The 24,365-nt window shown below is 33.7% G+C and overlaps 1 protein-coding gene across 3 annotated transcripts in view; it reads right to left on the reverse strand.

Moving 5' to 3' along the window:
- LOC134845631 (metal transporter nramp1 homolog) overlaps positions 1–24,365 on the reverse strand; it is a 505,909-nt gene that overhangs the window by 38,011 nt on the left and 443,533 nt on the right. The window contains exons 3-4 of one of the 3 annotated variants that reach the window (XM_063862636.1): positions 15,639–16,311; positions 4,413–5,015 (exon numbers count right to left, since the gene is read on the reverse strand). The exons of the other annotated variants lie outside the window; for them this stretch is intronic. Coding sequence (XP_063718706.1) covers positions 4,555–5,015; positions 15,639–16,311 — 1,134 coding nt within the window. The 3' untranslated portion in view covers positions 4,413–4,554. Of the gene's footprint in view, positions 1–4,412; positions 5,016–15,638; positions 16,312–24,365 lie in introns of those variants that run through there. 3 annotated transcript variants of the gene reach the window in all.

Genomic DNA, 24,365 nt, shown 5'->3' on the forward strand with positions numbered 1-24,365 from the left:
ATCGGCTCTTAAAAACAAAACAAAAAACAAACGAAGGAAAGCTCAGTTTGATCATTCGCATCGCACTAAATAAGTAAAATCTGTTTAAAAACTTAGGGATTGTCACTGCTACCAAATAGCTTCCGATACAGAACCAGATCAGATTAATAGCTTAAATTGTTACAAAAGGAAAATGAACCGACGGAAACTAGGACAAAAACCACGAATCCAATGACGAATCGTTTTTTTTTTTCAAAAAATTATTAATTAACCTATATGATGGTATATTACGCTGCCCTGATCCCCTTGCCTTGCTTTGCGCCACTTGGATCTTCCTTGCCTTGTCCCTCCTTCCACTGCCCTGCCTTGCGCTATCGTACCTTGTTTGTGCAGCCCTGCACTGCGATGCGCTGCCCTTCTATTCCCACTTTGCCCTGCCTTGCACCGTCCTGCAGTACGCTGCCCTGATTCCCGTGCCTTGGACTACCGTACCTTGTTTGTACAGCCCTGCACTACGATGCGCTGCCCTGCTATGCTCCACCTTGCCCTGCGCTGCGCAGTCCTGCATTACACTGCCCTGACCCCCTTGCCTTGCGCTTCCCTGCCTAGCCTTGCGCTGTCCTGTCCCTTGCCTTGCCTTGTGCTGCCCTGCCTTCCCTTACGCTGCCCTGCCCCTCCTTGCCTTGCGCTGCCCTGCCCTCAAACCTTCTAGACATTTGATCTTGACCAATCCAAGTTCGTTTTATTTTGAAGTTCCAATTGATTTCGTAAACATAACGACTGGTGATATGTTAAACATGGCGCCCATAGCAATTGAAACGACTTACAATTAAATAAAAGGTTTCCCTCAAATTGTTTCACAAGCCAAACACGAATTTCTTAAGAGCTTCCTCGAGCAATTTCACACGCTGCTGAAGACTTCCTTCAGAGAATGTAAATTGCGTTTTTAGACACAGATTAAATAGGTAAACCTCTGACACCAATGATTGATATTTGGATGAACGTATTAGAGATCACTATTTCTCGATTCGTTACTAATTCGAGTTCAAAATTTTTCAAAAAAGACCCAATAAAGTAGTCGCTTAACATAGAAAATCAAGATTTTGCATTTATTTCTGTCGACTAGTGTATAATTGCGCTTAACTTTGTAAATCTCTGGGTTTCTTTTTTTGTTTTCTCAATTTAAAACAGGATCAACGAAAGGCACTAAAAATCACTCTTCCATTGGCACCTAAAATAATTCACGGCAAACTATTAACTATTTTTATATAATAATAAATAATTTTCAAGTGAGGCCACTACGCAGTCAACTGTAGAAATACGCAATTCGTTTACAATATCATCACTTGAGAGCGCGCCAAAAAACTAAAACTTTTTCCCGCATTTCAAAAGAACATCGAGTTTCTTAGAAAAAAAATTACATCACCTGGAAGCTCTTTCAATGTCAATTAACTCTTTTACGATTGCAAAATTTTAATAGGCAAGTTGTTTGTACTCTATTGAGGATTTTCAACTAAGACCAAATCCATTTTCGAAGACGAGCGGTTTTCATTTGAGTTAACATGGGCATTTTTCTTTGAACGCCACGTCAAAAGGAAGCTGTTGGAAGTCACGAAAAAGTCGTATTAATGTTGTAATGAACAATTGGATTATAAAATTCATTTCCATGGCTTCTCGTATTTAAGCAAATTAGACATAGCCAATAGACAGTTGAAAAAAGATTCCATGAACGCAAGTAAACACAAATAAAAACTGGCTTGTTTTAGAAAAAACCTCAACTTTCAAACTTTAGAGAAACAAAGATCGCCATAAAGCTTTGTAAATTTCTAGAACCCTTTACAGTTGACATTTTTTGGAAAAATTAACATAATTAGAGAAAATCTGATAGTGCTGGGAAATCTGGAAACTAAATTCCGCTTTCGAAACTAGAAGTCGATCACGTTTTTCGAGACCTTCACACTTTTGCTGTTCGACAGAGGCGTTTGTCTTCCTTTTAACAATGGAAATGCACTGAACTTTAAAAAATCACAAGTCAAACGCGAAAAATCAAAACTGAGCGTGAACATTTGAAGACTTTTCCAGGAAAAACAAATATCACCAAGACCTATATAAGAGTTCTCACAACGTTCATAACTCTTCAAAAAACTGTCTAGTGATCAACAATTAAGGAATGATATCAATCGAAGTTATTATCAATCTCTTTCATGTTTTGTAGGGTATTCAAGTTCTAGGATAGATTGAAATAAAAAACTTTCAGTTTTCTCTTAGGATATGTTTGATTATGTCTTCAGCGTATTTGAGTCGAAACCATTTTGGCAGACCAAAGGAAATGACCTGAGCTCAGAAAAAATCAAAAATCAAACCGCAAAAAAAGTATTGAGCCGGAACAAATTTTAAGACTTCTCCTGATAAAAAAAACGAACAAAAAATAATTACGAACTATATAAGAGTCTGAACTACGTACATCGGCTCTTAAAAACAAAACAAAAAACAAACGAAGGAAAGCTCAGTTTGATCATTCGCATCGCACTAAATAAGTATAATCTGTTTAAAAACTTAGGGATTGTCACTGCTACCAAATAGCTTCTGATACAGAACCAGATCAGATTAATAAATTAAATTTTTACAAAAGGAAAATGAACCGACGGAAACTAGGACAAAAACCACGAATCCAATGACAAATCGTTTTTTTTTTCCAGAAAATTATTAGAAAAAATAATTAACCTATATGATGGTATATTAACTCGATTAACTTTTAACAAGATTGTACCGTCCTGGTGTTTCAAACCACATAGCGAAAATGCCCTTCTTTTTAAACTGTTTTAAAACAGTGTTTTAAAATGATTTTAAAAACAGTGTTTCAAAATGATTTTAAGCAGCCTGTTTCAAAATAGTCCAACCTTGGTAGACTTTAAATTTTCAAGAAACTCAGCATGACAGCCACGAAATTTACCATTCCAATTAAACTGACCATTCTAAACCAAAAATATTGTTCGACAAAAAAGTCTACTTTCTGATGGCAACACTCTTGCTGATTACATGGGTTAGAAAAATGATAACTTTAGAACATATAGAACATCGCAGAGAAAAGAGTAGCCAACTGCGGCTACTTTTTCAAAATTTTTGAGAACTTCTTCAGGTTTTCAGCGCGGGAAAGGCGCTCGCAAAAGCTTTCAGAGCTTGTTACCAGCAAACAAATTAACGTATTTAACAATATTTTGCCTTCTCAAATATAAAGTAATAAGTTCATCGTCAAAGTGAAGAGTGGCTCTTTGTCTAAATTCTTCACAAAAGCTTAACATTAAACCTGTTTTTCTCGACACTAAAAATCACTCAACGCCATCTGTCGGTTATGTGATTTCTGCTTTTATGTGAAAAAACATTCTATTCCTTTTCTCTTTATCTTTGTGGCAGGAAACATGTTCTCTAGCAGTAAACATGTTCTCTCAGAGCTCTCCCCTGATTTCTGACCACATATCTGAATTTTCTTTTTTAGGCATTTTTTCCCGAGAAAATTCGAATTTAAGCATGTAAATAGTTACCAATAGCTTCAATTACAAAAAAATAACAATTATTTGAATAATTAGTTCCTGGCAATTTTAACAGCGATAACCGTTTTTTATCAACACTGAAAGTTATGAGACTGAAAAGCTACTGAAAAGATTCGAAATTATCTAAATTAAAATTTGACCAAAAAACCGAAAATTAAAAAACAAAAAAGATTAAAACTTGATTTCGGTTATTATGTTTTGAGGGAAAAGCATTGAAATCCAGTTCTTACTCATAAGGTAGGAAAAATATATATAAAAAGTTCTGGTTCAGGTCAAGCTCTGTCTTCATGTCAATTAATCAGTTCCGCCGTAGCTTAACCGACCAATATGGTACAACAGTTGCACCGTAACTCGTAATTTTTCAACGCAGTGGGGGTTCCATTGGCATCGGAAAAGTTACAAATGAAACCCATCGCTGCAAGGATCCGTCTTGCTCATTGAGCGCAATTTCACAGCTGTTTTTGACAAGTAAAACAAATCACTTCGTGGATCTTCTTAACAATCTCCCCCCCTTCAAGAAAGGGGGGGGGGAGATTCTTTAGAAGATACAATAGGGGGGAGATTGTTAAGTAGATCCCACTTCGTTTCTAATGACACCTGATTTTCAAAAATAAGGTTCTAGAACGGTTAAAAATTTTTGATGAAATAGTAATTTATCTTTATTACCTCAGGAAAACTGCACCTCACCGATCGTATATCATTTGCCTCAGTTTCTTATCAGCAGGTAGTTCGGCCTAAATTTCATAGTCTCTATCTTTCTTTTTAAGCTAACCAGCCAGAGGCCTAAGCCGAAGGTTAATTATTTAAGTTTAACTAAGCTATGGCTATCTTACAAGTGCTCACTTTGTAAATTGCAACTCAAATCGACCTTTCAATATCAACTCCATATTACGAAATTGAATTGATTTTGAAATAAGTCTATAAAATAGATTCCATATATGGCTTCCAGTGGATAAAACATTTAGCACAGTTGAAATGAATATTTTTGTCGAACATACAACAGCCAGTATTATATACAAATTTACTACCCGTTAACGGCTCTGCGACTTTGAGCCGCATTAACACGTCCTATTATGATATAACCGAATGAAATATAAATTATGAACAGGATATAAAACACAGCAATTATTGAGAGCAGTATCAGAACTCCTAGTGGTAAGTCGGTCTCCTTTACTGATATGTAAATGAGGGCGAAATTGATGCCCACTAATCCGATGCTTAAAAAGCCGAAAATGAGTCTGAGAGGCACTGGAGAAACGAAAGTGTCCATTATGCTTCGTTTGCTGGTAAATGCAATCACGGGCAGAATTGCAAACGGAAGGAGGATACTTTGAAGCACGTTGAGCCAGGACGAGACTACTTCTAGGCTAGTCAAGGCGAAGAGAGCAAGCATGAGAGTTGGCAACATGGCTATAGTTCGGGTGAGGAGCACTCGTTTCCATCTGGGCCACCGGATGTCAAGAAAGCCTTCCATGACAAACTGGCCTGCAAGCACATATAAGCACAGTTTACTTAACCGGGTGTCAAAAGTTCAACTTTGTATAATCAGATTATAGCCTGTTAACAAATGTATATCCCCACTAGAGTAGGATTTTAAAGTTTGCGGGATGTAGTTTACAGACGGGGCTCTTCTGGGGAAAGCAGGAATAAGATTGCTCGTATCAAGACAAAACACTAACGAGAACGCGACAAAAAGTAGCTCTATAAAGTGCAAAAAGAAAAAATGAAAATAAGCCTCAAATTAGTAAGACTTCGGCTACACGTCGGATTTGCTCTTGCGTCCTAGAGACTGTAAGTTTCACTCATTAGCCAATCAGCCACGGATGCTCAACAAATTACAAACACTAGCCACAAATAAAGCAGAGAACAGACGCTAAGAAATTTCCGATTCTACAGATCGTCATTTATAGCAAAAATGCCACCAAATCAGTGAAATGTTTTATGAACACATTTATTTGCAAGTTGAAAAAAAAGGAAGGTTCGTGCTAATACCCTAACGCTGGCAAGCTATCTAGTGTAAATAGACCAACTAGCACACTTCAACCCAATTTGGAATGATATCTAAGAAGGATTAAATCTCTGCTAACATGTTAAAAGCGCGAAACATATCGCACTTTAGTTGTCCCAAGATGGCTGAAACGGCAATCTTTAAACCCCCGTAACTTTGCAAAAAATGATCACAAGAAAAATATTTTTTCAAATTTGATCTTGGAACAACACTACCTTTTGAATGATTTAAAAAATTCCGCCAAAAAGGCTAGTTAAAAGACGAAAATTGTCTGGAGAAAAAAACCCACACCGAGCATAAATTTTCAGTCAATTTCTTCGAAAATAGTCGTGACAATAAACGCATACGAAAAAGTTCTATGCAACCATAGATACAGAAACGCAGTTGCAACATCGCAAAAACGAACTTAAGCGCGGCAAAGATTCAGGAGCTTCAAAATACACAAAACTCAAATTTTGCATGTACTAAATTGAATGTAAAAAACTGAACGTAAAAAACTAAAGGCAACCACACTAACTTCGCATAGAAAAATTACAATTTATTAAACCAAATTGCGTAAGAATTATACATTTCGAAAATCTCGCAAATTATATTGAGTAAGAAAAATTCCTGAAATGGGATTATAGTATTTATAGTGCTGTATGAAAAAAAAAGTTTTTTTTTCCGGTTCAACTGAAGATTTAAGAAAGCATCAGCTGTGTTAACTTTTTACTAATCAAACTTCAAAGCACATGTTATCATAGTGCTAATGCTTCCAACTTAATTAAAAAACCAGCGAAAATTAGCTCTTTCATTTGTGACTTAGGTTGCATCGTATTAACCTAGCCAACTGACAGTAGGAAAAGAATAATGAACGCATTGAAACAAACAAAAACTGACTTAAATTGTTTTACAAAAATCTTCAACTTTTGAATTTCGAAGAAAAAATAGATGGCCTTAAAGCTCTGTGAATTTGTAGAATAATTTATGATGGACATTTTTTTTTGTTAAGAATAACCCAATTGGACGATAATGGATCAATAGGTAAGACTTTTATTTCGATGGGAAATCTGATAAATAATTTCCATTTTCGAAATTAAAAGTCAATCACGTTTTTTGAGCCCCTTAGAATTTTGCTGTTCGATAGTGGATTTTGCCACCTTATTAACAATAGAAATCCACTGAACTTGAAAAGAAATCACAAGTCAAACCGCAAAAAATCAAAATCAAATTTAAGACATTTTGCTGAAAAAAACAGAAAAAAAAAATGCAAGACCTATATAAGAGTCCTCACAACGTTCATTTCTCTTAATCACACTTAGCTACGCTAGTGCAAACAATCTGTTTCTAATGGAATCAATAGATCAATAAAAACAATCTTATCACACTATGCTACGCACCAGCTTCTGAAAGGAATCAATGTAGTCATTAAATGGCACTGTGCGCATTTGTCAGTGAAGCTTGTCAGGAACCAAATGCTTGTCGATTCAAAAGATTTCCTTGAACAAATTCAAATCATAGTTTCAATTTTTTCCTTATGTTTTTCAAGATAAATCGAATAAATTGCACCTCTTTGCAGTCATTAGTTAATCATCGACCGTATGTTGCGAATGCGCTTGATTTACCTCTTAAGCAATTGAGGCGGTCCTGAATACTTTCGACGTTCCAAAAAAGCAAGGTCGATTTCTAACAGATCTTAAAAAATTGTCCCAACGGCGATCGAAGATTATACCTTAAGTTCCAGAGTCGCGTGATTTATATTAAGACCAACCTAGTGGGAAGAGGCCTGAAAGATACGATTCGCTTCCATATCAGAGGAAGATACGCATACATACATGGTGGGTAAAAATAAAGTCCAATAGTCTACAGAAAAAATTTAGTGCTCGATTACAAGTCACTTACTCTCAAGTGAAAACTGAAAATTAAAACTCATTAAATGTGATGCAATAAAAGAAGCTTAAATATTCGGTTTGACAGTCAAAAAAGAGTAATGAACGCAAGGAAACAGAAACATAGCCAACTGACAGTTGGAAAACAGTAATGAACGCAATGAAACTGAAACAAAAACTGACTTGTTTTTTTTTCAAAATCTTCAACTTTTGAATTTCGAAAAAAAATAGCTGGCCTTAAAGCTCTTTGAATTTGTAAAACAATTTATTATGGAGACTTTTTGTTAAAATTAACCCAAATTGAGAAAACTGGATTAAAATGTATAATTTCTATTTCGCTGGGAAATCTGATAATTATTTTCCATTTTCGAAAATAGAATTCGGTCACATTTATCGTGACCTATAAAATTTTTGCTGTTCGATAGTGGATTTTGACTTACTTTTAAAAATGGAAATGCACTGCACTTAAAAAGACATCACAAATCAAACCGCGAAAAATCAAAATTAAGCGTGAACAAATTTAAGACTTTCCTGAAAAAAACACAAAACAATCAGCAAGACCTATATGAGAGCCCTCACAACGTTCATTTCTCTTAATCACACTTAGATACGCTAGTGCAAACAACCTGTTTCAAATGGAATCAACAGATCATTAAAAACAAAATTATCATACTACGCTACGCACCAGCTACTGATGGAATCAATATAGTCATTAGAGGGCATTGTGCGCATTTGTTAGTGAAGCTTGCCAGGAATCAAATGCTTGCCAATTCGAAAGATTTCTTTGAACAAAGCCGAATTATAGTTTCAAGTTTTTCAAGTTAAATCGAATAAATTGCACCTTTTTGCAGCCATTAGTTATCCTCCCCCCCAATTTTCAAATCGAGTTTAAAGTTTAAAACCTAAAAATAAGCAGGATTAAAACGAACCAAAGATAAAATAACGATAAATGTGATCAGATACTCCAGTTTAAACTCCCAGGAAAAAACTTCTAAAAACAAGAACTGCAAATAAATCAATCTATTTTATACAGAAGCGAAGCAAACTTCACCGCACCCATGATACAAATGATTGAAGAAGGACTGAAAAAAATGATTGAAACTAAAATTTTGAAGGAAAGGTTCGAAGCAAGATATAATTCTCAAATAAAATTGATTCAAGTTTAGCTCACAAAGTTTGAAAAACCAAAAAAATTACTACAAAATAACCTATGGGATGTAATCTGATAAAATTAAAGAACCAAAAAAAAGGACCAAAAACTCAGCCGATAGTATCCGCTGGAACCCCGAAAACGAGAACGATCAAAAAGAAACTGAAAAAACTTTCGGAAAAACTGCAATTGAAAAAAAATGAGTCGATTATTTTAAATATTACAATCATCGCCTTAATAATTGTACGCACCATTCCTTGAAACATAGATGAACCTGACAATTTACTTTTGCTTTTAGGACAAACTGAGGTAACTAGTCAATCTAAGATACAGAACAAATTTGAGCAAAAATATAGAAAACAGACATTTACCTCAGATTAGAGTTGGTAAATGTACAGACTACAGAACGACCTTCAATTATAGTTTAAAAAACTAAAATAAAAATCACTGGCTCTTTCAATGTTTTGAACGATAAGCTTACGAAAAACAAGTATAGCAACGATTGTACGACAATTCAAGTTTTCCGAAAATATTTTCAAGCAATAAAAGAAACAAGGTCCGTCTAGACTGGAAACCCAAACCTTATGTTGCGAATGCGCTCGCTTTACCTCTTCTGCAATTGAGGTGGTCCTGAATATTTTCGAGGTTCCAAAAAAGCAAGGTCGATTTCTTCCAGATCTTAAAAAATTGTCCCAACGGGGATCGAAGATTAAACCTTAAGTTCCAGAGTCGCGTGCTGTATATTTAGACCAACTAATTAACAATAGAAATCCACTGAACTTGAAAAGAAATCACAAGTCAAACCGCAAAAAATCAAAATTGAGCGTGAGCAAAATTTAAGACTTTTTGCTGAAAAAACAGAAAAAAAACATGCAAGACCTATATAAGAGTCCTCACAACGTTCATTTCTCTTAATCACACTTAGCTACGCTAGTGCAAACAATCTGTTTCTAATGGAATCAATAGATCAATAAAAACAATCTTATCACACTATGCTACGCACCAGCTTCTGGAAGGAATCAATGTAGTCATTAAATGGCACTGTGCGCATTTGTCAGTGAAGCTTGTCAGGAAACAAATGCTTGTCGATTCAAAAGATTTCCTTGAACAAATTCAAATCATAGTTTCAATTTTTTCCTTATGTTTTTCAAGATAAATCGAATAAATTGCACCTCTTTGCAGTCATTAGTTATTCATCGACCGTATGTTGCGAATGCACTTGATTTACCTCTTAAGCAATTGAGGCGGTCCTGAATACTTTCGACGTTCCAAAAAAGCAAGGTCGATTTCTAACAGATCTTAAAAAATTGTCCCAACGGCGATCGAAGATTATACCTTAAGTTCCAGAGTCGCGTGATTTATATTAAGACCAACCTAGTGGAAAGAGGCCTGAAAGATACGATTCGCTTCCATATCAGAGGAAGATACGCATACATACATGGTGGGTAAAAATAAAGTCCCATTGTCTACAGAAAAAATTTAGTGCTCGATTACAAGTCACTTACTCTCAGTGAAAACTGAAAATTAAAACTCATTAAATGTGATGCAATAAAAGAAGCTTAAATATTCGGTTTGACAGTCGAAAAAGAGTAATGAACGCAAGGAAACAGAAACATAGCCAACTGACAGTTGGAAAACAGTAATGAACGCAATGAAACTGAAACAAAAACTGACTTGTTTTTTTTTCAAAATCTTCAACTTTTGAATTTCGAAAAAAAAACTGGCCTCAAAGCTCTTTGAATTTGTAAAACAATTTATTATGGAGACTTTTTGTTAAAATTAACCCAAATTGAGAAAACTGGATTAATATGTATAATTTCTATTTCGCTGGGAAATCTGATAATTATTTTCCATTTTCGAAAATAGAATTCGATCACATTTATCGTGACCTATAAAATTTTTGCTGTTCGATAGTGGATTTTGACTTACTTTTAAAAATGGAAATGCACTGCACTTAAAAAGACATCACAAGTCAAACCGCGAAAAATCAAAATTAAGCGTGAACAAATTTAAGACTTTTCTGAAAAAAAAACACAAAACAATCGGCAAGACCTATATGAGAGCCCTCACAACGTTCATTTCTCTTAATCACACTTAGATACGCTAGTGCAAACAACCTGTTTCTAATGGAATCAACAGATCATTAAAAACAACAAAATTATCATACTACGCTACGCACCAGCTACTGATGGAATCAATATAGTCATTAGAGGGCATTGTGCGCATTTGTTAGTGAAGCTTGCCAGGAATCACATGCTTGCCAATTCGAAAGATTTCTTTGAACAAAGACGAATTATAGTTTCAAGTTTTTCAAGTTAAATCGAATAAATTGCACCTTTTTGCAGCCATTAGTTATCCTCCCCCCCAATTTTCAAATCAAGTTTAAAGTTTAAAACCTAAAAATAAGCAGGATTAAAACGAATCAAAGATAAAATAACGATAAATGTGATCAGATACTCCAGTTTAAACTCCCAGGAAAAAACTTCTAAAAACAAGAACTATGAATAAATCATTCTATTTTATACAGAAGCGAAGCAAACTTCACCGCACCCATGAAACAAATGATTAAAGAAGGACTGAAAAAATATGATTGAAACTAAAATTTTGAAGGAAAGGTTCGAAGCAAGATATAATTCTCAAATAAAATTGATTCAAGTTTAGCTCACAAAGTTTGAAAAACCAAAAAAATTACTACAAAATAACCTATGGGATATAATCTGATAAAATTAAAGAACCGAAAAAAAGGACCAAAAACTCAGCCGATAGTATCCGCTGGAAACCCGAAAACGAGAACTATCAAAAAGAAACTGAAAAAACTTTCGGAAAAACTGCAATTGAAAAAAATGAGTCGATTATTTTAAATATTACAATCATCGCCTTAATAATTGTACGCACCATTCCTTGAAACATAGATGAACATGACAATTTACTTTTGCTTTTAGGACAAACTGAGATAACTAGTTAATCTAAGATACAGAACAAATTTGAGCAAAAATATAGAAAACAGACAATTACCCCAGATTAGAGTTGGTAAATGTACAGACTACAGAACGACCTTCAATTATAGTTTAAAAAACTAAAATAAAAATCACTGGCTCTTTCAATGTTTTGAACGATAAGCTTACGAAAAACAAGTATAGCAACGATTGTACGACAATTCAAGTTTTCCGAAAATATTTTCAAGCAATAAAAGAAACAAGGTCCGTCTAGACTGGAAACCCAAACCTTATGCTGCGAATGCGCTCGCTTTACCTCTTCTGCAATTGAGGTGGTCCTGAATATTTTCGAGGTTCCAAAAAAGCAAGGTCGATTTCTTCCAGATCTTAAAAAATTGTCCCAACGGGGATCGAAGATTAAACCTTAAGTTCCAGAGTCGCGTGCTTTATATTTAGACCAACCTAGTGGGAAGAGGCCTGAAAGATACGGTTCACTTCCATATCAGAGGAAGATACGCATACATACATGGCGGGTAAAAATAAAGTCCCATTGTCTACAGAAAAAAATTAATTCTCGATTACAAGTCACTTACTCTCTCAAGTGAAAAATGAAAATTAAACCTCACTAATTGTGATGCAAAAAACGAAGCCTAAATATTCGTTTTGACAGTAGGAGAAGAACAATGAACGCGGTGAAACTGAAACAAAAACTGACTGAATTTTTTAAATCAAAATCTTCAACTTTTGATTTTCGACAAAAAATAGGTGGCCTTGAGGCTTTTTGAATTTGTTAAACAATTTATGATGGACAATTTTTTGTTAAAATTAAACCAATTTGAAAAAACTGGATCAATAGGTAAAACTGTTATTTCGCTGGGAAATCTAATAGTTATTTTCCATTTTCGAAATTAGAAGTCGATCACGTTTATCGTGATCTTTAAATTTTTTGCTGTTCGATAGTGGATTTTGACTTCCTTTTAAAAATGAAAATGCACTGAACTTAGAAAGACATCACAAGTATAGTCGCGAAAAAACAATTTAAGCGTGAACATTATTAAGTCTTTCCTGAAAAAAAACCACAAAACAATCAGGAAGACCTATATGAGAGCCCTCACAACGTTCATTTCTTATAATCACACTTAGATACGCTAGTGCAAACAACCTGTTTCTAATGGAATCAATAGATCAGTAAAAACAATATTATCATAATACGCTACGCACCAGCTTTTGATGGAATCAATATAGTCAATAGAGGGCATTGTGCGCATTTGCTAGTGACGCTTGCCAGGAATCAAATGCTTGCCGATTCGAAAGATTTCTTTGAACAAATTCAAATTATATTTTCAAGTTTTTCGTTAAGTTTTTCAAGTTGAATCGAATAAATTGCACCTTTTTGCAGCCATTAGTTATCCCTACCCCCCCCCCCCCCACTTTTCAAATCGAGTTAAAAGTTTAAAACCTAAAAATAAGCAGGATTAAAAAGAATCAAAGATAAAATAACGAAAACTGTGATCAGATACCCGTTTAAACCTCACAGGAAAAAAACTTCCAAAAACAAGAACTGCAAATAAATCAATCTATTTTATACAGAAGAAAAGCAAACTTCGCCGCAGCCATGATACAAATGATTGAAGAAGGACTGAAAATCAAATAATTGAAAATAAAATTTCGAAGAAAAGGATCGAGCAAGCTATCCCCGAAAACGAGAGCTATCAAAAAAAACTGAAAAATTTTCGGAAAAACTGCAATTGAAAAAAAAGGAAAAACTAATTTAGATATTACAATCACCGCCGTCACATGAATATTCAAAAATATTTACCGGAGGGCAACTAATCCGACAATACTCGGATAGACGCCAGTTGAGCCAAAAATGATACTATAAAAATTTTGAGCTATAATATTTTTTACGCCCTAATAATTTGTACGGACTATTCCTTGAAACAGATGAACATGAAAATTTATTATTGCTTTTAGGACAAACTGAGGTAAATAGTCAATATAAGATACAGAACAAATTTGAGCAAAAAAATAGAAAATAGACAATTACCCCAGATTAGAGTTGGTAAATGTACAGACTACAGACTACCTGTTTTTTGAGAAAACTTCGAATTTCGAAATTTAGAGAAAAAATATATGCCCTTAAAGCTCTTTGAATTTCAAAAATAAGGTCTGATTGAAGATTCTTGAAAAAACTAGACCAATTTGAGAAAACTGGCTCAGTAGTAATTTTTTCATTCCGCTGGGAAAACTGAAGATTAAATCCACTCACGAAACTTGAAGCCGATCACTTTTTTGGTGACCGTTACACTTTGGCTGTTCGATAGTGGAGTTTGCCTTACTTTTACACAGAGGTGAAACTGCGTTTCGCAAACATTTGCGAGAACACGACCAAAAAGCAGCTCTATCAAGTGAAAAAAGAAAAATTAAAAAAAAAGCCTCCAATTAGTAATAACTCGGCTTCGTGTAGGATTCGAAGCTGCGACCTTGCAACATTGAGTCTCATACAACCACTCAGCCACGGATGCTCAAATTCCCCTAAAACTAGCCACTAATAACCAAGCTACATAAGCTAATAAATTGCCACTTTGATACCGCAAAAGGGGACATCAAATACAAAAGACACAATTTTGCATGTAGTAAATTGGAAAGCATAAAGCCAAAATATGCATAAATTATGCATTTCAAAAAATTGTGAGATACATTGAACTGGACAACTTCTGAAATCGAGCTTTTTATCATTGTACTGCTTTTTGAAACAATCAACTTTTATCGGTTCATTTAAACCAGTAAAACAGCATAAATTTTGTGAACTTTTTACTTATCAAATGTTAAAGCACATATGACATTATTATGCTACCGCAGCCTACCGATTCAAAATTGCTACCAAAAGTAGCAATTTTATTTGCGAATTGGTTGGAAAAAAGAAGGTGAGTAATAATACAATAATTTCTACTCCTTTTTCCTGGATTATTTTAATCACCAAGACCTACCTAAGCCTTGACTACGTTCATTCCTTACAAATAAAGCAGATTTTGTAAAGAAAAATAGACGCAAAATCATGAACGCAAAATCCAGTTATTGACTTGACCCGAAAAAAGTTTGCACTCAAAAAACCTATTTTAATCACAGCAGGAGTGTTACTGTACACCAGCTGAGTGAAAAGAAATAGTTTTCTCAAATACATACATGAAAATTAATGAAAACGTTTTAAATAAACTTACATGTCTCGAATTGTTTGTTGAACTTTTTTTTTGACAAATTATAAATTTTGTACTGCAATACCAAATGTAAATGTTTAAATTTGAGTAAAAAATATTAACAATTATGTGGCCTGAATTGAATTTAAAACGATTATGGGAGCGGATATTTTGCCAAGCATAAAAAATTCGCGAATTGAAACCATGAAGTATTAATCGAGCAGCGATGCAATCCGCATTTTACTGCTTGGAAATCTGAGGTTTTCCTGATCGATACACATATGCTGTCGACTTTATTTGTAAAATTGCTATGTAATAAAAAAACAACCACCACAGGCTCATATATTCCTCACTTACTTCGAAACCCGGAAGAATAAATAAAAAAAATTGACCGCAAAAACGGCTACTATCAAAGGCAAAGTAGTAAATGCTCTATGACGCAAGTGCTCTTGCAATGCTGTTAAAAATATCATTGGATAAACACATCCATCCTTTCGCTCACGTGAAAATACCTTTGGAAACTAAGCCGAAAGAGCTTCAGTCAAAAACCAGGAAGCCGGAAAATTGTTCTGCCAAAAAATTCAATACAGAGGCAAAGCTTCGTTTCGCAACCACTCGCGAGGGCACGACAAAAAGCAGCTCTATAAAGTGCAATAAGAAAAAGTAGAAATAAGCCTCGAATTAGTAAAAATTCGGCTACATCTTGGATTCAAACCTACTACCTACTGCGAACAAGAAATTATGAGTCTCACGCACTAACCTCTCAGCCACGGGCTAGGTTGGAAAAAAAAGTTTCGTACTAATACACTTGCTTGTGGCTAGTGTAGAAACGATCTTTATATGTACAGTTAGAGCCCTAGATAACCTTCCAAATGGAAAAAAAATCAAGTTTTTAATTAAAGACATTCGCTCTTACTTAATTTTTCCACAGGAAAAAAAGTTCACTTACCAGCATAAGTGCCCGTCATTGTCGAACTTTGACCAGACGCTAGAATTCCGATTCCCCAAATGATAGACATAAATTTACCAAATCTGTCATCAATCATATCTCCCGCTTTGCTCAATGTAGCATCGTTCTCCCCAAAGAAGGCCTCCGCAAATACTGCGACAACTGCTAAATTAATGAAAAAAGAAATGATCAAAGCTCCAGCTGACTCAATAGCATAATACATGTTGGCTTCTTTAACAGTCGCTTTATTGCTTCTGTCGATGTTTCTTGACAGCACCAAAGCTGAATGCAGATACAAATTATGTGGCATTATGACAGCTCCGACGATTCCCAGTGCCTGTGATCCAGCCTCTGAGGTGCAATTGTTACATCCCGGAATCAGGACTCCTTTTGCGACTTCATCGGGTTGAGGCCAAATTGAGAAGTACATGTACCAAAAAGTCACCGCCATTGTGGTTACCAGGAACCCGAAAAATGCCTCAAGGTTCCTCAGGTTGTACATCTCCAGGAACAGGAAGGTGAAAGTATCCAGACCTGTGATTAGGACTCCGACCCAGATAGGAATGAAGTTGCTGGATAAAAGACGCATTGCAGTTGCAGATCCAATTACTTCTTGGATGTCCGACCCAATAATGGCTAGTTCGATCAACAGCCACAGAGTGATTCTTGGTGCCTGAAACAATTATGAACCTTAAGAACTTCTTAAAAGTTATTCATTCAACGCTGCGTTTTGTTTTCACTTTTGTTTCGATCACCAAGTGGAAAGGAGGAACTTTGCATTCGGGTGAGTTCAGTTCTTTCGTCAGATCAAATAGCCTGTACGATTTATTTACGTTAAAAACATTTATAACCATTATTTTTTAATCTCACAAAATCTTGAAATTTCATCACGAAGTATCCTAGGGCGGACAGTAAAGTTGATAGTATCTTTTGTCTGTTCCTCTGAGTCTCGCTTTATGAAGTAAGGCATTATCTCGCTTCTGCTTTAATTTTGATATAATTATTACTGTGAAATGACTTGTAGAAAAATTTTCATTCAAACTAGCGCATAACTCGCACCTCCGGTGCTTAATATAGACTCTTGAACGTGAAAACAAGTGGAAAAAAAGCTTTTGTTCTAATTGAAACACAAAAAAGATTATCTGGAGCAGAAAAAAAGTAGAAAGTTAAATATAGACTATCGCATGACTAGCACCTACGGTGACTCAAATAGATCGTTGAACGTTAAAAAATGCCTCCTTAAACATGTACTAAAACAGCGATATTTTAGTGGCCCTAATTAAATGCAACAGTGAAAATAAACTGCTCATCTATCAGGGTGTTTCTTTTTCTAAAAACGCCACTTCTCTGACAAGGTTTTTTCATTAAAAAAGGTGACTTGAGTAAACATTTTAGCCATTGCAATCTTTCTACCATTTAACAGACCAACATAGCGGTTTCTTAAACATGTGCCAAGTGAAATTTCTTAAGCATTACAATATACTATATAGCTTAAACGTGGAAAAAATCTTTCCTTAAACATGCAATAAATAAAACATTCAAAAAATTTAAATATGTCAACATAGAGACTTCTTAAATATGTCAACATAGGGATTTCTTATACATGTCTCAAATCAAACGCCAACTAAAAAAAGTACAGATAGTAAAAGCAAAAAATGAGTGATAAAAGATGAGACACGACAGACAAAAAGATACTTACAAAAGATAAGACATACCCACATATCCTACCATTAAAGAGGAACTTGTTAAGCAGTAGTTGTCAATGGGAACCAAAAACATATATACAAACATATGCTATTCAAGTCTGAGTATGGGGATGCAGATTTGGGTTGCCCTTTTTGCATCAAAAGGAACTAGTCATATTTTTTAAAATTTTCGAATTTTGTCCTAAAAGAAAGCGTTATGCTGCTCGATTTGATAACCGTTTTTCAGGCCGCATTCGTTATCGAAGATAAGAGGGGTTTAAAAAATTCTTTAAATTTCTTCTTTCGCTTTCTCAGCTTTTTTATTAAAAAAGCTGAGAAATAAAGACGAAATTATAAAAAAAATTTAACCCCTCATCTTCGATAACGAATTCGGCCTCAAAAACGGTTATCAAATCGGGCAGCATATAGGTCTCTTTTAGGACAAAATTGGAAAATTTCAAGTAATATGACTAGTTCCTTTTGATGCTAAAAAGTGCAACCCAAATCTGTATCCCCATACTCAGACTTGAATAGTCATACGACTATGTTGTCCACAGACAAAGCCTGTTCGTCTGAAAAAATACAGATTCAGACCACCCCCTCCAGCTCCAGAACAAAATCATATTATTATTTCTACAGTTATTGCTGACTACTGTACGACTAAGAAACGGCCCACCGCATTCCTATACTAAGGCGTGAATAGTCATAAGCCTAACAAGCCCATTTTATGGAAGAATGCAGAGAGTACCCCCAAGCCACAGCAAAACAGTAGACAGATTACAAATAATATATAGATAAAAAACAGAGTTAAAAAAATAGATACATTAAAAAAGATAAATAGTTAGATACAAAAAACATAGACATGTAGAAAAAAGATGGATGGGTAAAAAAAGATAGACAGATGAAAACATAAACAGATAATAAGATAGATCAAAAATACATACAAAAGATATATGAGAAAGATAGATAGAAAGACCGAAAAAATAAAAAAAAGAAAATCGAAAACATATTTCAAAGAAATAAAGATAAATGAAAAGGTAAATAAGAAAAAAGTAGACAAAAAAAGATAGATAACAATGATATGAAAAAAGATATATAACAAAGATAAAAAAGATAGATAAAAGGGATAAAAAAATAGAAGATACAGTAAAAAAATTCTAAATAAAAGAAAAAAAAGATATAAAAAAGATAGATTAAAAAGATAGAGAGATAGATAGATCAAAAAAGATAGATCACAAAAAAACAAAAGATAGTTTACAAAGATGCCTAGATAAAAAAAATAATGGATAAAAAAGATAGATGGGTGAAAAAAATAGATAACTAAAAAGAAAGTAGAAAAAATTCGATAGAAAGATAGAGAAAAAAAAGATGGATAGAAAGATTTTTAAAAAAATAGATTAAAAAAATTGAAAAAAGATAATAAAACAGATAGCGAAAAAAGGTGAATAAAAATTCATAAAAAGCCAGATTAAAAAAAAGATAAGAAGATTAAAAAAAGATTTTAAAAAAGAAGATTAAAAAAAGATTTTAAAAAAGTTGAATCAAAGTTATAAAAAAGATATATTAAGAAGAAAAATAAAAAAGTTAGATAAAAGATATTGCTAAAAAGGATTGATAAGAAAGACAAAAAAGATAGGAAAAAGACAGACAAAAATTAGATAAACACAGATAGATATAAAAAATATAAATTAAAAAGTTGCATAGGAAAGATAGATAAAAGATCGACAAAAAATATTTATAAAAGATAGACGATAAATAAGAAAGCTGAAGCTCGGTAAAGCATTTTACCTGCCGCCACTATTATTTAAAACATGTCAACATGGGAATTTCTTTAACATGTAACACAAGTCGCAAGAAACGCCAATTATATAATAGATAGATAGATAGATAGATAGATAGATAGATAGATAGATAGATAGATAGATAGATAGATGGATAGATAGATAGATAGATAGATAGATAGATAGATAGATAGATAGATATATAGATCTAATGTTCAGTCGTGATTCGAAAGATACTTAAAAAATGATCAAACATTTCCAAAAAATTCTCAGTGACGAGAAAATCCGGCTTGAAATTTCGTTTTCAGCCCAACTTAACACGAGGAAAGAGACAAAACCTTCTAGCGAAGCCTTAAAAAACTTATCTTTTTTCAATTTTTATTTATACTATATAGCTTAAACGTGGAAAAAATCTTTCTTTAAACATGCAATAAATAAAACAATCAAAAAATTTAAATATGTCAACATAGAGACTTCTTAAATATGTCAACATAGGGATTTCTTATACATGTCTCAAATCAAACGCCAACTAAAAAAAGTACAGATAGTAAAAGCAAAAAAAGAGTGATAAAAGATGAGACACGACAGACAAAAAGATACTTACAAAAGATAAGACATACCCACATATCCTACCATTAAAGAGGAACTTGTTAAGCAGTAGTTGTCAATGGGAACCAAAAACATATATACAAACATATGCTATTCAAGTCTGAGTATGGGGATGCAGATTTGGGTTGCCCTTTTTGCATCAAAAGGAACTAGTCATATTTTTTAAAATTTTCGAATTTTGTCCTAAAAGAAAGCGTTATGCTGCTCGATTTGATAACCGTTTTTCAGGCCGCATTCGTTATCGAAGATAAGAGGGGTTTGAAAAATTCTTTAAATTTCTTCTTTCGCTTTCTCAGCTTTTTTATTAAAAAAGCTGAGAAATAAAGACGAAATTAAAAAAAAATTTAACCCCTCATCTTCGATAACGAATGCGGCCTCAAAAACGGTTATCAAATCGGGCAGCATATAGGTCTCTTTTAGGACAAAATTCGAAAATTTCAAGTAATATGACTAGTTCCTTTTGATGCTAAAAAGTTCAACCCAAATCTGTATCCCCATACTCAGACTTGAATAGTCATACGACTATGTTGTCCACAGAAAAAGCCTGTTCGTCTGAAAAAATACAGATTCAGACCACCCTCTCCAGCACCAGAACAAAATCATATTATTATTTCTACAGTTATTGCTGACTACTGTACGACTAAGAAACGGCCCACCGCATTCCTATACTAAGGCGTGAATAGTCATAAGCCTAACAAGCCCATTTTATGGAAGAATGCAGAGAGTACCCCCAAGCCACAGCAAAACAGTAGACAGATTACAAATAATATATAGATAAAAAACAGAGTTAAAAAAATAGATACATTAAAAAAGATAAATAGTTAGATACAAAAAACATAGACATGTAGAAAAAAGATGGATGGGTAAAAAAAGATAGACAGATGAAAACATAAACAGATAATAAGATAGATCAAAAATACATACAAAAGGTATATGAGAAAGATAGATAGAAAGACCGAAAAAATAAAAAAAAAAATCGAAAACATATTTCAAAGAAATAAAGATAAATGAAAAGGTAAATAAGAAAAAAGTAGACAAAAAAAGATAGATAACAATGATATGAAAAAAGATATATAACAAAGATAAAAAAGATAGATAAAAGGGATAAAAAAATAGAAGATACAGTAAAAAAATTCTAAATAAAAGAAAAAAAAGATATAAAAAAGATAGATTAAAAAGATAGAGAGATAGATAGATCAAAAAAGATAGATCACAACAAAACAAAAGATAGTTTACAAAGATGCCTAGATAAAAAAAATAATGGATAAAAAAGATAGATGGGTGAAAAAAATAGATAACTAAAAAGAAAGTAGAAAAAATTCGATAGAAAGATAGAGAAAAAAAAGATGGATAGAAAGATTTTTAAAAAAATAGATTAAAAAAATTGAAAAAAGATAATAAAACAGATAGCGAAAAAAGGTGAATAAAAATTCATAAAAAGCCAGATTAAAAAAAAGATAAGAAGATTAAAAAAAGATTTTAAAAAAGAAGATTAAAAAAAGATTTTAAAAAAGTTGAATCAAAGTTATAAAAAAGATATATTAAGAAGAAAAATAAAAAAGTTAGATAAAAGATATTGCTAAAAAGGATTGATAAGAAAGACAAAAAAGATAGGAAAAAGACAGACAAAAATTAGATAAACACATAGATATAAAAAATATAAATTAAAAAGTTGCATAGGAAAGATAGATAAAAGATCGACAAAAAATAATTATAAAAGATAGACGATAAATAAGAAAGCTGAAGCTCGGTAAAGCATTTTACCTGCCGCCACTATTATTTAAAACATGTCAACATGGGAATTTCTTTAACATGTAACACAAGTCGCAAGAAACGCCAATTGTATCATAGATAGATAGATAAAAAGATGGATAGATAGATAGTTAGATAGATAGATAGATAGATAGATAGATATATAGATCTAATGTTCAGTCGTGATTCGAAAGATATTTGAAAAATGATCAAACATTTCCAAAAAATTCTCAGTGACGAGAAAATCCGGCTTGAAATTTCGTTTTCAGCCCAACTTAACACGAGGAAAGAGACAAAACCTTCTAGCGAAGCCTTAAAAATCTTATCTTTTTTCAAATTTTATTAGAAATTTATTGACGCTCGCGCTTGACTCGCACCTACGGTGCATCAAGTACATAATTGAACGTAAAAAGAGCTTCATAAAACATTTAGTAAAACAACAAATTTATTGCAATCGGTAATACAAACTGGTTTCAACTATCAATAGATTCTATTTCATAACTCCCCCTTCTTTGAACCTTGTGAGCTTATTTTCACCAACAGAACTCACCATTAGGATTGAGAATTTCAAGATCAGTTATTAATTTTTAATTCAAGTTTTTTGAAAAAAAAAAACTGAAAATTGAAAAAAAAAGAAAAAATCATAGACTCGTCACATCTCAAAAACCAAAAAAATGAGCAGATGAGCAGTCAAATTGATAGGGTAAACTTGCAACTATCTCAGAGTTGAAATTTTGAACTTAGAATTTTTTTATCTAGGTTTTTTAAAAAGAAATGAAAAATCAGAAAACATCACATCTCGGAAACCAAAGATAATGAGCATTCACATTTGAAGGAAGAAAAGCAACCCTCGAGTCTATCCTGACAGCACCCCTTTATAAGGTTGAAAACTTAAAATTCAGTTAAATAAATAGGGAATTAAATATTTTGATAGTTTTACGTTGCGATTAAAATAAAAACGTAGAGTAAAAGCATTCATACTCCAGCAGAATTTGAAACGTCGTCTCGAGTAAACATTCCAACCCTTACAAGGTTTTGGCCTCTTAACAGGCCATCAAAGTGACTTCTTAAACATGTAGCAATTGAAACTTCTTAAGCAGTACAATACACGATATAGATAAAATGTGCAAAATTCTTTCGTTAAACAGGCAAAAAATAATACGTTGAAAAAGCCTAAACATGTCAACATATGGACTTCTTGAACCTGTGTCAAGAGAAAAGCAAATTAAAATTGTACAGATAGATATATAGATAGATAGATAAATAACTGTTGTCGTGAACTTCTTGTTTCATTAGATTTAGTACTGACTCACACAATCAGTTAGATATTTTGGACGACAATAAACCAGCAGTTGATCGACAGCACATACACTTATTGATTTCTGAATTTAGCAATCACTGTATAAACCATATCCAGACTTTTTTCACATTTTCTTCTTTGTATTAATTTTACATTTTGATAACACAACCAACAAGAAGTTCATCTTACAAAACTGGAATCCTCTCGACAATGTTCCGCCAAGTTCTGTCCAGTCACCGATCCTAATCTAGCTGAGACCGACTGCAAACAAAACCCGAGGAATGTCGACCAGAGCAGCACCTAAAGCAGGTTGTACCCAGCAATGGCACCTTGGTGCAAATCTGATTCAAAATTTCCCGGATCCAGGTAGGCTATGCACTCTAGGAGTCCAGGACCATTGAAAGCCCATAACTATCGGAAACTGAATTTAATATCAACAGTCGTCTCGGGAACTTCGACCTGGATATTTTCCGTCTGGTGCTGTATCGCACGAAGAGTTGTTTTGAGAATTGGTTTCCACGACGTCTCATAGTTCGGTAGGACTGCGCGACGACATGCTCTTCCTCAGGCGGTATCAGCGACGACGATGAGTGACATCTGCCATCGTCGGATTCACCCGTACTATATTCTCCCGTCAATGCCATGTGGTTTCTGTTTTGCTCAATAGTAGCTACGTAATAATCATCGGAATCTGAGTCAATGAGTGACGAGCTCATTGAGTTTGTTTATTTATTTGTCCACCAAACTTGGTTTTAACCCTTCGTGTTGGTTAGTATAATGCCGTAATGCCTCAAGGATGTGAACAAAATTCAATCAACCCGGAGGTTCTGATAATAAAGAATTTCAATTGCACGGTGGTTTCTGAAGTTGCATCTGCTGGTAAAACTAAGCTTTTTTATTAAATTGCTGAAATTCTGACGCCGTTATGACAGTATAGCAAGCATTTGTGCCACTTCTCATACCAAATCTGAAACCATTATGATATAGTCGAAACAAAACACAATACCAAACCAATTCAAGTCAATCGGAGTGAACATGTTGCCACTTTGAGCAAACACTATAAATATTCAGCCTTCAAAGCTGGGTAATGTCGATAATTAAGCATTTATAAAATTACCATCCTTAAGTTGCATATGAGCTGGTTTCGAATTAATTTTCAACTGACCAAAAAAATCGACACACATTGGCCAGCGGCGTTCGACCTCTTTTTACCTTTCACTATAATCGCATGAATGCAAGCAAAACTGCAATTGGCTATTTTAATGACTGAAAGATCAGAAAACCCGGAAATTTTGAACCAATCAACGACCTTTGAAGTCACTAAACTTGACTGATTTCCACGCTTTTTTGCAAACTTTTGAGTCCAGACCGACTGATAAAATTTCGGCAATTCATTTCTCCGAGTACGAAGGATTCCATTATAATTCTGTTTTCTCGAACGCAATTTATGCTATACAAAAAGCCTGATTTAACATTTTTCAACCTCACGTTTGTCGCTGTTCAAAATAATTTTCCATTTTTTAATCAAAAATCGAATCAAACTTTCAAACAACTAGAGTACTATTACAATAAATCACGTTAAGATTCGTCTAGACAACGA

Source organism: Symsagittifera roscoffensis, chromosome 5 (genome assembly GCF_963678635.1).
Source record: "Symsagittifera roscoffensis chromosome 5, txSymRosc1.1, whole genome shotgun sequence".
In the NCBI taxonomy this organism is placed as follows: domain Eukaryota; kingdom Metazoa; phylum Xenacoelomorpha; order Acoela; family Convolutidae; genus Symsagittifera; species Symsagittifera roscoffensis.